The sequence below is a fragment of the Octopus sinensis genome, linkage group LG16 (genome assembly GCF_006345805.1).
Source record: "Octopus sinensis linkage group LG16, ASM634580v1, whole genome shotgun sequence".
NCBI classification, from domain to species: Eukaryota; Metazoa; Mollusca; class Cephalopoda; order Octopoda; family Octopodidae; genus Octopus; species Octopus sinensis.
Genome location: NC_043012.1, coordinates 41,415,943 through 41,430,380, shown reverse-complemented (window position 1 = coordinate 41,430,380; position 14,438 = coordinate 41,415,943). Strand labels below are relative to the sequence as shown.

The following is a 14,438-nucleotide window of genomic DNA, read 5'->3' as shown; positions in this document are numbered from 1 at the left end:
AATAATTATTATTTCCACTTTAGGCACAAAGCCTTGAAATTTGGGGATGAAGAGGGCTAGTCCACTATATCGACCCCAGTGCGTAAAAGCTGACCTCGGCGGAATTTCAACCCAGAGCGTAGCGGCAAACGAAACACCGCTAAGCATATCGACCGACGTGCTAATAATAATAATATAATAATAATAATAATAATAATAATAATAATAATAATAATAATAATACAGACGCTACAAAAATTGCATTTACATCGCTCACCAAAGTTGTATGGAGGAAATAAATCAACTTCAAGAATGGCACACACACACACACACGGCACCCCTCCCTGCACACACGCACAGACTCGCACATACACACACACACATCGATACATGCACACAAACCTCGTCTTTTGTTCAACAATTCTTCTTATGTTGTCAGAAATCAAAAACAGGCATTCTTGTAATGAAGAACTAATCAAGCGTTTGTGAGAACGATCAGTCCATTCTAAGTGACCTCAACACGGAATGACCATTCTTCTGCTCTTTTTCCTTTCGTTTTTTTCTTCTTCTTTTGTTTTATTTTGGAAGAGAAGAAAACCGGAAAGAAGCGAATTGAAAACCAAATCAAATTAACAGGTTTGATTGACTAAATAAATTGAAGAATAGGAAAGAATCCAATCCTGATTGTCAACAAGAAATGTTACATATTGTTTGCTATACACACTCGCGAAATCCCGAGATGAGTGAGTGAGAAAAGAAAGAACTGGTAATCTGCAATTTACAGGTTTTTACTAAAGCAATTCAAGATTTACAAAGAAAGTTTCAAAATGAATGAGTGATCACAAGAGAACTTTGCTCATCTCGCGATCTATATTGATGACGGCGAATTTGTGGATGCTTTAGATCAGTGGTTTTCAATCGGGTTCCAGCTGGCCGTCGGGGATAAATGCTACCCTTGAAGGTCCATATAAGATTTTGTTGTTAAAATTTATGTGCAATAAATTAGTTACACTCTGCACTACATGAAGTATTTTAAGAAGGCCTTGTATAGAATTACTATTAATATTTAATTTTAAAAAATATTATAGAACCGATTTTAAACAGTAGGTTTCTGTAAGGGTCCAGCATATCAGAACGTATCATGGCATGTACTTTGACTCTTGTGTTCTGAGTTCAAGTTCCATCGAAGTAAACTTTAACCACCATAATTTTGAGGTCGATGAAAAGGAAAGTATGCACCGAGGTCGGCAGATTGTTGTTGGATTGGGTAAGATGTCTTCTGGTATTTTTTCTGGCATTTTGCATTCTGACAACGTTCCTAAAGTAGATGAATTCAAGCTATATCGGCCCATGGTGGTTGGGGCTTCTCTCTTGGACAAACATCATAAAGGGATAATTCATTCGGGGGTACATGCTAGTCTGCCTTTAAAAAATGCCCATGTTTGTGTGTGCATGTGTAGAGTTGTGGTCAACATCGGTCAATGAATTCTACCTAAAACATATTTACTCGGCCGCCAGCGACGCAATATGTTCCCCCCACCTCAACTTCATTGACCAACAAAAGGTCGGCGACCATCAGTTTGCGGTCATAATCTTGTTTTCTAAATTCAAATTATGAGCCACTCAAGGGTATGTACATGTCGTTGGTCAATAAACTTAACTCAGGAAAAAGAAAATGATTGCTTCTTAATCATGCTTAGTGTTCCGAACAAGAGTTATATTTCCTTTTAATACACGTTTAAATACATTAGAGACACGAAACAGCCCATGAGACGACATATCTTGCATCACATTGTTCTGAAATAAAGACATTATGGTTCTACTTCGATTATCTTTAACCACAGGTCTGCGTAAGAAGGTTCTCGAATATGGTTTTGAGTTCAAATATTCTTTAATCTATTTGTCGTAGTCATACTGTGCCCATATTTCCTTCACATTCATGGAGTGTGTATGTGATTGTATTCACATACACTTACACAAACACGCACACACACACACACACACATATATATATATATGTATATATATATATATATATATGAGAGAGAGAGAGAGCGATGTATTTTATGTTTGTGCATACACTGAGCACTTGCATTCCGCGTCGCTTGAGTAGAATAGGAATCTCTGAAGTGCTCCAATAAGATCGGAACCTTATTTCGCCACTTGCTCTTAAAAACAAAATACATTGTCATTTACAACACCATTATCTCCCAAACATCTGAGTTTGCACATTTTTATTGGAGTTATTTCTCTTCTTTATTGCTTCATATGGCCGTACAGATGGAGCAAGAACATATCGTGTACTGACTGCAAGAATAATACCAGTTCATTAAAATTAGATATCGCTCTAAACGATACAAATGATAATCTACCGTATTTCTACTTAAATCTACCTGCCTTGTTTACCCAGTTGGCAAATAACATACAGAATATGGAAAGAGCAATGTTTAGCTGGAGGGAATTCACGGTTACATAAAGTATAATGGACACTTCCTGCTTTAACGTCTTATTATTGTTTCGATTGATTCATTGGTTTTCTGAAATAGTGATTGAGGGCCCTATAAGATTATCTCTACTCGAGTAACAGTCTAGCACACAAACAAACAAACACACACACACACACACAAACAAACACAAACACACCACACACTTAAAACAAAGTTGGGGTATATGGGTATACCAAGCTTAAACAGACGTACAAAGCATTTGTTTCTGCACGAGCACACCAGATTGAAGTTGCTGAATCTATATTTACATACAACTATACAAGATTATTCTTTATAATCACTAGATAGCTAGATAGCTAAATATCACTAAACAGCCATAAGAGAGCCCTTCATCCGGTGGGGCGATTATACTGTACTGTAGAATGACATGTGGTGGCCAAATAACTGCATATGGGCTCCTTGATGCGTGGTCGAATGTTTTTATCAGAATTATACTCTGTATCTATCTATCTATCTATCTATCTATCTATCTATCTATCTATCTATCTATCTATCTATCTATCTATCTATCTATCTATCTATCTAGCTAGCTAGCTAGCTACCTATCTATCTATCTATATATCTATATATCTATATATCTACCTATCTATCTAGCTGTCTATCAATCTATCTATCTATCTATCTATCTATCTATCTATATATCTATCTATCTATCTATCTATATATCTATCTATCTATCTATCTGTCTATCTATCTATCTATCTATCTATCTATCTATCTATCTATCTATCTATCTATCTCTGTATATATATATATACACGTATATATAAATGCAGAGAGAAGGAGACACACAAAGAAAGAAAAGTGGAGAGAGGTGGAGAGAGTAGACGGAAAGGCATATATAGATGTATACCGGGTATATATACATTTTAGCCTAAATATATACATAGGTACATAATTCTATATATATATATATATGAACATATATCGCACATTAATGTGTGTATGAGGTTGACTCTGACTGTCCCTCGCATTCCCTCCTACCTCACTCGTCACTCCCGTTAATCCATTAATCTATACGAAGCACAACGTTTACTCGGCTAAATAATTAACATACACATCATTTGTATATAAATTTATTTTAACAAAGCATCATTAAATTTTACTCTGTAAGTTATCAAAGCTTTCCATATTTACCATTTCTCACTATATAATTTCATATAGAAAATATTGCACAACCATACACACACAGACATACAGAATATATATGCATATATATATATATATATATATATATATACATATATACATATATATATATAATATTATATATATATATTATATATATAATATATATAATTAATATATATTATATATTATATATATATATATATAAATATATATATATTATATATATATATATATGTATATATATATTTATGTATTATATATAGGTATATATACTTGCGTATACGCGCACATATGCACTTATATTCTGTTTCATATTTTAAAATCCAATAAAATCGTATCTCAAAGGGAAGGAAAAGCAGATAATTAAAATAAAGATGAAAGATAGTATAAACGAATATATGTATATATATAATAAAAAGGAAACGAAAGACGTTGAAACAAAGGAAGGATAAAATGAAAGATTATTGATTTTATTTCTATTGATTACGCTGCTCTCAATCGCCCACCTCTTTCATTTTAAACACACACACACACATACACACATAGAGCCGCACCTTCTTTTCTTTTCTTTTCTTTTTTTTTTTGATGTCCATGTGTTTTTCGCCTTGAAAGAGAACAATGGACATAGGACAAAATTATCTCACCGAGATGTGTATACTAAGCGATAGCAATGCAGCAGAGCGAATGATCACCTTCATCATCAACATCATCATCATCATCATCATCATTATCATCATCATCATCACCACCATCATCATCATCATCATCATCATCATCATCACCATCACCATCACCATCATCATCGTCATCATCATCGTCGTCGTCGTCGTCGTCATCATTATCATCATCATTATCATCATCGATATTAGTATCACTGCTGATAATGTTGTTATCGATGAGAGGATGTGGGCGATAAGTGTGCGTGGAAGTTTTAATTAAACACGCATTTTGTTTCTTTATTTGCATAAAAATGTCGGAAATATGAAAGGCGAGGATTATTCCTTTCATTTTGTTATCACATATGTATTATATTGCATTAATAAATATAGAATACATATCACATTGCCTCAATAAATAAATATAATATATATCTATATACATATATAGATGTAATTCATTGCGTTAATTAATGACATACTATCTCTTTTCTCTTTCTATTATACGCACAAGACATGCAATTTTGGGTGGAAGTGTGCGGGGAGAAAAGTTGATTATATCAACCCAAGTTCTTAACTCCTTATTTTATTGATTTCGAAATGATGAAAGGTAAAATCTACGTAGGCGGAATTCGAACTCAGAACGTAAACACAGTCGAAATGACGTTAAGCATTTTGTCCGTCATGCTAACCATTCTGCCAGCTCGCTGCTATTAATAACACAGTAATGATCCTATCGCAAAGGAGGTGCACTGCACGGCACTTCGCCCTCTCTATTCAATGGTGCCCCCTTGGATATACAGAGATTAGTCACCATGCACAATATTCTGAAACATTCCAACGCACCAAAGTCTGGTGACGTGTCTGACTGGTGCTTGTGTTATCGACCCCGAAAGAATGAACGGTGAAGTCGACTTGTCGGAATTTCAACCCGGAACGTAACGATGAACGAATTGCCGCGAACTGTTTTGTCCGGTGTGCTAAACATCGGTTTTCTTCGCTTTCACCACCTTTAATAATAATAATAATAATAATAATAATAATAATAATAATAATAATAATAATAATAATAATAATAATGTTTAGGAGTAACATCTACAAAACTTCTGATACCCAGAAATGTAGAGTCTGTGGAAAGAGTGTGGAAAATGTGACCCAGTTGGTTAGTGTATGTGCGTGCCTTGCACAAAAAGAATACAAGCACCGCCACCATAAAATTTGTATGTATCTTCATTGGCTCTTATGCCGTAAATACCAATTTTAAGTAACAGAGAACTGGTATGAGCATGTATCAAGTAAATTATGCAGGAGGATGGAAAAGTAACGATACTCTGCGACTATGATTTTTCAGACGGATCGTGTAAACGAACACCGTCGGCCGGTTATTGTCATATTGAATAAGAGAGGCAAATACTGTCAGATCATTGATGTAGCCATACCAAACGACATGAATATTGTGAGTAAAGAGGTTGAAAAAAAACACCAAGTACTCCGAATTGAAAGTGGAAATGGCAAGAATGTGTGGAATGCGAGAGGGAAATGTAAAAGTGATACCAGTGGTGATCGGAGCGTTGGGCTCAATACCATTAGAACTTCAAGACTTTTTAAGGCAACTGGAAATCCCATACAAGATTGATGTCTTGCAAAAAGCAGCCTTATTGGACAAAATCTTAAGGAAAGTATTATCTGTGTGAGGTCCTTGTTGTGACTTGACAGATGACTAAAGAATCCAGTGTATTTTTACTTAGTCTGTGTTACGAAGGAATAATAATAATAATAATAATAATAATAATAATAATAATAATAATAATCCTTTCTACTAAAGACACAAGGCATGAGATTTGGGGGATGGGGGGATAGTTCATTACATCGACACCACTAATCAACTGGTGCTTAGTTTATCGGCCCCGAAAGGATGAAAGGTAAACTCGACGTCGGCGGAATTTGAACCCAGAACTTAGCGAAGAGCTAAATACCGCTAAGCATTTCGTCCAGCGTGCTAACGATTCTGCCAGCTTGCCGCCTTAATAATAATAATAATAATATAATAATAATAATAATAATAATAATAACAACAACAACAACAACAATAAATGACTTAGCTTAATTTGATTTTCCATTCACTTCTTTCGATATTTTTCTTCTTTTCTCCTCCCCTTCTCCTTCTCATTTATTTCTTTCGTTTTATCTTCCCTCCTTCCTTCCTTTCTGATTTCCTTCCTTCATTCATTCACTCATTCATTCATTCACTCATTCATTCATTCTCCCTTTCCCAAGTTCTTACCTTTTGCCATTCAACCAGCCTCTCTACCCTCCGCACCCTGTATGTGTGTGCATGTGTATATGAATGTGCATTTATCGGCATGTGCGTGTGCGCATGTGTGTGTGTGTTTAGAACACAACAACTGTACCGACGATAACGTTAACAACATAATCAACAAGAACAACAACAACAACAACAGTAGTATTATCAACAACAACTGGAACATTAACTCTAGAAGCAAAAACAACGTATATAAAATCAAGCACTTTCCAATGTGTTGTTACTGCCTCTCTTAGTCTTGTTAATATTATAAATTTTGTTGTAGAAGATATAGTTGCTTTTGTTGTCATAGTAGTTCATGTAAATTATTCTATGGCATATGAATAATCAGGATAAATAGCTATTGATTAATTAAATGTTTACAGCATAAATATAATGAAATAATTATGGTTAAAACGAAAGGACACAAGAAAATAAAATTGTCATATATAGGAAGGGAAATCTATAAACGTGAGTTGAATTTATGTTTATCGAAAACTTAATAACGATAAAACGCAGGATTTGTCTACACACAATAAATATTTTTGTTATATTTCTATAAAATATACATGGAAACCGATTGCCTGAAAAGTGTGTAACGTGGATGAATTTTAGAGTTATTTGTATCGAAAGGCATCACTTTGAACATTGCAGTCGATATTCTATAGTTCACGTCATAAAACACAAATTAATTTCAATTAAATTAAATAAAACTAAGAATTGATTGCAAAACGAACTTTCTTACAAATCTGCTTCAGAGAATTATCTTCTTTTAAAACGCTTTCTATACTCACATCTGTGAGGCATTTATTATTGTACTCTCTGTGTGGCTCTCTCGCACTCCCTCCCTCTGTCTAAGTATATATATATATATATATATATATATATACATATACACACACACACACACACACACACACACACATATATATATATATATTATATATATATATATATGTATACAATATATATATACATATATATATATATATATATATATATATATATATATATATATATATATATATGGGGGTTTAGTTCACAGGTGATCTAAACGACTAGTACGCTGGGTAAGTGCTGTAACGGATTACCAGGACTCCATAGTCAAAGCCGAGATAGGAGTTATGGAACCGTTGAAGATATCATATTATGTATGTATATATATATATATAATTACATACATGTATATATACATATATTATACAAACACACACACATATATATATGGGTTGGAATAACTGTCAAAAAGATCATCTCTGAGCATTATATATATATATATATATATATATATAATATATATATATAATATATATATATATATATATATAGATAGATAGATAGATAGATAGATAGATACATAGATAGATAGATACACATGCATATTATACTTATATATGCATAATACCTATATACATACACATATGCTTACATACATACCTGCATACATGCATAGACATAATTAAGGGAGCGTGGAATGGGAAGAAACAAGTGGAAACTGTCACACTGAGATATGTTTCACAAGTTATATAGGTGAAACTACATGGTTTTAAATAGAGAATTAAAATAGACTATAAAAATATGAAGATTATGCATTAGTGCGTTAAAAGCGAAGAACAGAACGTGCAATTATTTCACTTGGATATTCAAATATTGATCCATTTTGCATGATCGAAATGCGACAAAAAGAAGATTTGAATTTATCAAGGTGTTCGTCGTTTTAAAATATAATGAGATCAAAGTATGTATGTCATTAGGTTAAATGTTAAGTTGGAATTTTAGTTTCTGCTTCGATGTTCATTTCTGTGAAGCTAACGATTGATTCGTTCGATCTCGATGTGATACGTTGCTCCAGGATCTTGATAGGTGCTTGTTGAAGGGCTGACATTTAGTTAAATCTCTGATCTGCATATATATAAATTCACACGTGCATATACATACATGCATATATATATATATTATATATATATATATATATATATAATATAATATATATATATAATATATATATATATACACTCACATATCTATACATATATATATATGTGTATGCGTGTGTCTATATGTATGTGAATATATATATATAAGTATATATATATAACGTAAAGTGTATTAGCCATCTGAATGTGACTAGCCACTGGGGGTGGGGTGTTACTGATGCTTTTAGCCCCAGAAGATCAACGTCACCAGCTGGCCTTAGACACATGCGTTGACGAGAGGCAATTACCTTGAAACTATAGTCCGTATGTATCACTTAGGTTTTCGATGGAGGATTACCTCCCTTTGCAAATAACACAAGGGCACTGAAATTTTGTGTCTAAGGCCAGCTGGTGACGTTGATCTCCTGAGGCTAAAAGCATCAGTAACACCCCACCCCCAGTGGCTAGCCACATTCAGATGGCTAGTGCACTTTACGTTGTCGAGCGGTTAATGTTTATATCTCGTTCAGAGATTTATTAATGCCTTTATATATATATATAATATATATATATATATATATATATAATTATATATATATATATATATATATATTATATATATATATACGTCCTTAGTAGCACCACTTAGTGTACTCTTACAAGGAAGGAAGGAAGATGACTAGATAATCGCTTCTACTTTCTTGTCCCTCATCCCTTCCACACACCATCGATTTTCTCCTCTGCCTTGACATAGTCATCGATCACTTAACTCTTTCAGGCAACGTCGTAAGTGACTTCCATCTACTCCAATGCAATTGCGCTATTTTCACACATTCTATTGTTTCCCCAAGGCGTGAAAGCCATCTGCGTGATCTTGTCGCCCATAACACTTTCAGTATTCTATTCAGGTCTGAATCATTTCTATCGAAATGAACATACGCCATTACTCAGAATGCTCCTCTGCGGCGTCGGTTTTATTAGTGAAATTAGATATGATTGACTGATTGGCAGACGACCAATACAAAGACCAGGTCATTCAGATATATAGCATATCATATTAGTTCACCACAAAACATTTATCTACGACTCCTAATTACTTCACTCGACAAGCAATGATCTTATATTTCTGGTTTGCATCGGGAAGAAAATTTAATTTCCCCCAATAAGCACATCTGCTGGGATAAATGATGTTATGTCCTTAAATAAATCTCTTAATCTCTGCCTGTCTGTCTGTCTGTCTCTTTGAATACACACATACATACATATGTATAGACATAGATGTATACATAGGTATATATATATGTATATATACATAGGTATATATATTAAGGCGGCGAGCTGGCAGAAACGTTAGCACGCCGGGCGAAATGCTTCGCGGTACTTCGTCAGCTGTTACGTTCTGAGTTCAAATTCCGCCGAGGCGACTTTGCCTTTCATCCTTTCGGGGTCGATTAAATAAGTACTAGTTACGCACTGGGGTCGAATAATCGACTAATTGTTTGTCTGTCCTTGTTGTCTCCTTCTGTGTTTAGCCCCTGTGTGGGTAGTAAAGAATAGGTATATATATATGTATATATTACATACTTATATATACATTACATGCATATGTATATACACATATATATAAATATATATGTGTATTCTCTCATTTTTTTTCTCTCCTTCTTTCTGTGTTTTTCTCTCTCTGTGTATCTTTCTGTTGAAGAGCGTAGGCTCGAAACGTTAAAGACTTGTTTTATTTATATTTCCTGAGCGCCATACTAATACAATTGTTCGTTTGTTTTCCACCTGCCTTCGTCTTTTGTTTATTTTCATAAAGCTTCCCGTTATATAAATATTAATATATATATACATATATATGTGTATGTATATGTATATATATTATGTATGTAATTATATATATATATATATATATATATATATATATATATTATAGTATATATATACATATATATATATATGCATGTATGTATATATATCGACATATCAATATATTAAGTATATAAGATCCATGAAATACAAAAAATGTATAAATACTTACATACAGAATGGACCGACTACAAGGAATGCCAAAAATATAGAGAATTAATATATGTGGGGGCGGGGTACTGTGTGTGTATATATATATGTATATATATACACATATATATATGTGTGTGTGTGAATGTATATCTAATATATAAGTAGGTATTTCAATCTATCTATCGAATGCTCTATCTATATGAATGAGCGGAGGCGTGTAGCATAGTTGTTAGGTTGTTGGACTCTTGATCGTAAGATTCGGTTTCAATTCCTGTACCTGGCGACAGATTGTGTTCTTGAGCAAAACACCTCATTTCACGTTGCTCCATTCAACTCAGCCGGCAAAAAAATGAGTAATCCTGCTACGAACGGGCGTCCTGTGCACTGGGGAATATACAAGCAACAGACACTGAGAAAACGGCCCCTAAAGTCTATATAACTCGAATAAGGTCCTTTTTCCTTAATAATATAGTTGTGCATGAATGTGAACGTTTCCGTGTAAACAAGTGATTTTTGTACTTTTCTGAAAAGCAAATCATTCCAGCTCTAAGTTGAGCCGGAACGAAGATAACTCAAACAACTGTATGTGTGGCAGTGGCAGTGGTTGCCACACACTGCTCTATATAAAAAAAATGGTAGAATTGTATAACTAAATAAATGAATCGAACCTGATTATTAAAGAAAACTAAAAAAAGGACAGTAAAAATAAACAAAACACAAAATGAATAAAAATAATATGAGCTCAATTAAGACTTCTGTGAGACAGAGATTTCTTCAATATTGTAGGATTATAGTCCTGAGATGAGATTAGGGGATTAACGGGTTTTAGTTTAAATAGACGCTTAACTTAGAATTATTACATTGAATTGAAAATGATTAAGGGGCATTATAAATTTACTGGAATATCTCTTTAGTTCGATGTTTAATCTGAATATTATCTGTTAATCGTTCTATTGTTAAATTGTTTTATTTTTGAAATAAAAAAAATTGAAGTTTTTTCATTGAGAGAAAAATATTTTCTTAAATCGAAATCTTTTTGATATTTTTCTCACTTTTTTGTTTCATTTTTATTTATTTTTTAGTCGATTTTGAAAAGGAATTTCCGGCTACTTATAAAATACAAATTAAGCTTGTATTATGAAATAAACTATAATTGGACAATTTCGAGAATACTGTCTCCATGTTTACAAAACCAGGAGATGCGGGTGGGGAATGGAAATGGCATTGAATGGTGGACAAAATATCAAGTGTTTTTTTTAAATATAACCTTTATGTTTTAAGTTCACTTCTCACCTTGAACAAAGATGTTACTTTCCTTCAGTTTCCAGCATTGGATGGCAGCCATATTAGAGTACGACCTTGAAGAGTTTTAGTCGAATAAATTAACCCTCGTATACATATATATACATATGCATATATATATATATATATAATATATATATATATATATATATATATATATATATATATATATATATATATATATATATATATATATATATATATATTTAATAATATCAAAAGGGTAATCAGAAATATTAGAAATTTCCGTTACCAGTGGCCTAGGGTGAAAAACTCTAGTCAATAGACATATATTATTCATATAAATACAGTGTACATTTAAACACATAGGAGGCACCCATAACAGTTAAATTCCAAACCACTATTAGGTATAAAATTTTGAAGGGAACGATAAATAAAAACATACACCATCTAACTCCTGGACCAATGGTTTCAGAGCTTTTTAGCAAATAAAATAATTTTCTAGGCGAAGTCTTCTTCAGCAGGTACACCAGCAATGCGATAAGAGAACTCCAGACGCGTATCATCGTATCACGATCCACTGAGTACTTCTTTGGCCGTCTGTTTGAAAGCTTTATCGAAGTTTTTCCATTTCCCTTCTATGTCAATATCTTCTGCAATCGCCTCAAACAACGCAAATTTATTTTTTACTTCCACAATGAAATTGTTTTTGAAATGCTGATACGCGTCTGGGAGGAATTCTCTTATCGCATTGATGTTGCCCGTGTTGCAGGTGGTGGCCACCTTGAACACTTGTAAAACAGGAAATAAAAGTTGATTGTGAGAAAATACTTGTGACAGCTGGAGTTTTCTATTGCTTTTCCTTATTAAAATATTGCGTAATGAAGCCGATTCATATATATGTATATATATATATTATATATATAATATATATATATATATATATATATATATATATATATTATATATATATATATATTTAAAGAGATTAATTAATAAATTTTCCCTTATGAGGTTTTTCACGCTAACTACTTGATAAATTCGTATAAAGATTTTATCCTCTTTTAAAATTATATATATATATATATATATATATATATATATATATATATATATATATACATATATATATATATATATCTACATATATATATACATATATATACATACACACATGCACACATTCATATATACATATATATACACACACATTCATACATGTATATTTACCTATATGTGTGTATGTATGTTTATATGTATATATTCATACATATAAACATACATACACACATATAGGTAAATATACATGTATGAATGTGTGTGTATATATATGTATATATGAATGTGTGTATGTGTGTATGTATATATACACTCGTTGATTATTTCGAACATGAGATTTAACATATTACTTTTCATATTTATTATACAATGAGCATTTCATCTCTCTCTTTCTCTCTTTCTCTCTCTCTCTCATTCTCTCTATCAATCTTCTGGAATTATTTATATATTCACTATATATATATAGATATACATATACATATATAATATATACATATATATATATATGTATGTATACGTATATACATATATACATACATATATTTACATATATATATATATATATATATATATATATATATATATATATATATATATATACATACATACATAAATATATATATATATATATATACACATATAGACTTGAGAAATTGATGAATTTACTTACCTTGTCTTTGTTTTCTTTTATTGCAGAAGCTTCAAGCAGCAAATTACATTAGAAATGAGGATCTACTTGTCTGTGTACATTGTGGTAATTCTATCTGCCTCAGTTTGGGGACAGGTCAAGAATGGGCATCTCATCGGTATGTAATTTCAAAGCGATTCTCTGTCCATATAGTTCCTTAATATATCTCTGACACACTCACATATTTACTTATAGATGTTTGCGTGTGTAACTATGTGAAGGTGTATATACGAAAGCAACGGTTGTTTTCTACACCCAACGGTTGTTTTCTATACACACATATATATATGTGTATGTATATGCTCTGTTGCACATATGTGAGAATATGATAGCTGCTGTGTGTGTACGAGTGAGAGATGGATGTGATATTTCGAGATACGGCCGAAATTACCACACTACATACTCAGCAATTACTTCTAACAAAACAAAATATTGAAAATCTCAGGAATGTTTTTATTTACTACAAGCAAAAGTAGAACAGACCGTCATTGGTACCGTGCCTTCTTGGAATACATACATACGTGCATACACATGAATGTATGTATGTTATTATGTATATATATATATATATATATATATATATATATATATATTTATATACACATATATATAATATATATAGATAGATAGATAGATAGATAGATAGATAGATAGATAGACAGATAGATAGATAGATGGATAGATAGATTGATAGATACATACATACAGAGTTAGATAGATAGATACATACATACATACATCTATACATACAAACACATATGTAGCTAAATACATACATAGATATTCATATTATTTCTGCATGAATCTGTGAGCCTGGATAAAATATTTCCTGTGTCGCGTTATGTGTTTATCTATGTGTACGTATATAGATACATGCGTGTTGTATGTGTGTTTTTATAAAATATATATCATCTA

At 32.2% G+C, this 14,438-nt stretch overlaps 1 protein-coding gene across 50 annotated transcripts in view; it reads left to right on the top strand.

The window, feature by feature from the left end:
• Positions 1–13,517: 13,517 nt before the first annotated feature.
• LOC115220458 (protein PRQFV-amide-like) overlaps positions 13,518–14,438 on the top strand; it is a 33,125-nt gene continuing 32,204 nt past the window's right edge. For all 50 annotated transcript variants that reach the window (XM_036510030.1, XM_036510035.1, XM_036510047.1 and 47 more), the window contains exon 1: positions 13,518–13,641. In XM_036510030.1, the coding sequence (XP_036365923.1) occupies positions 13,560–13,641 (82 nt within the window). In that variant the 5' untranslated portion in view covers positions 13,518–13,559. The remainder of the gene's footprint in view (positions 13,642–14,438) is intronic.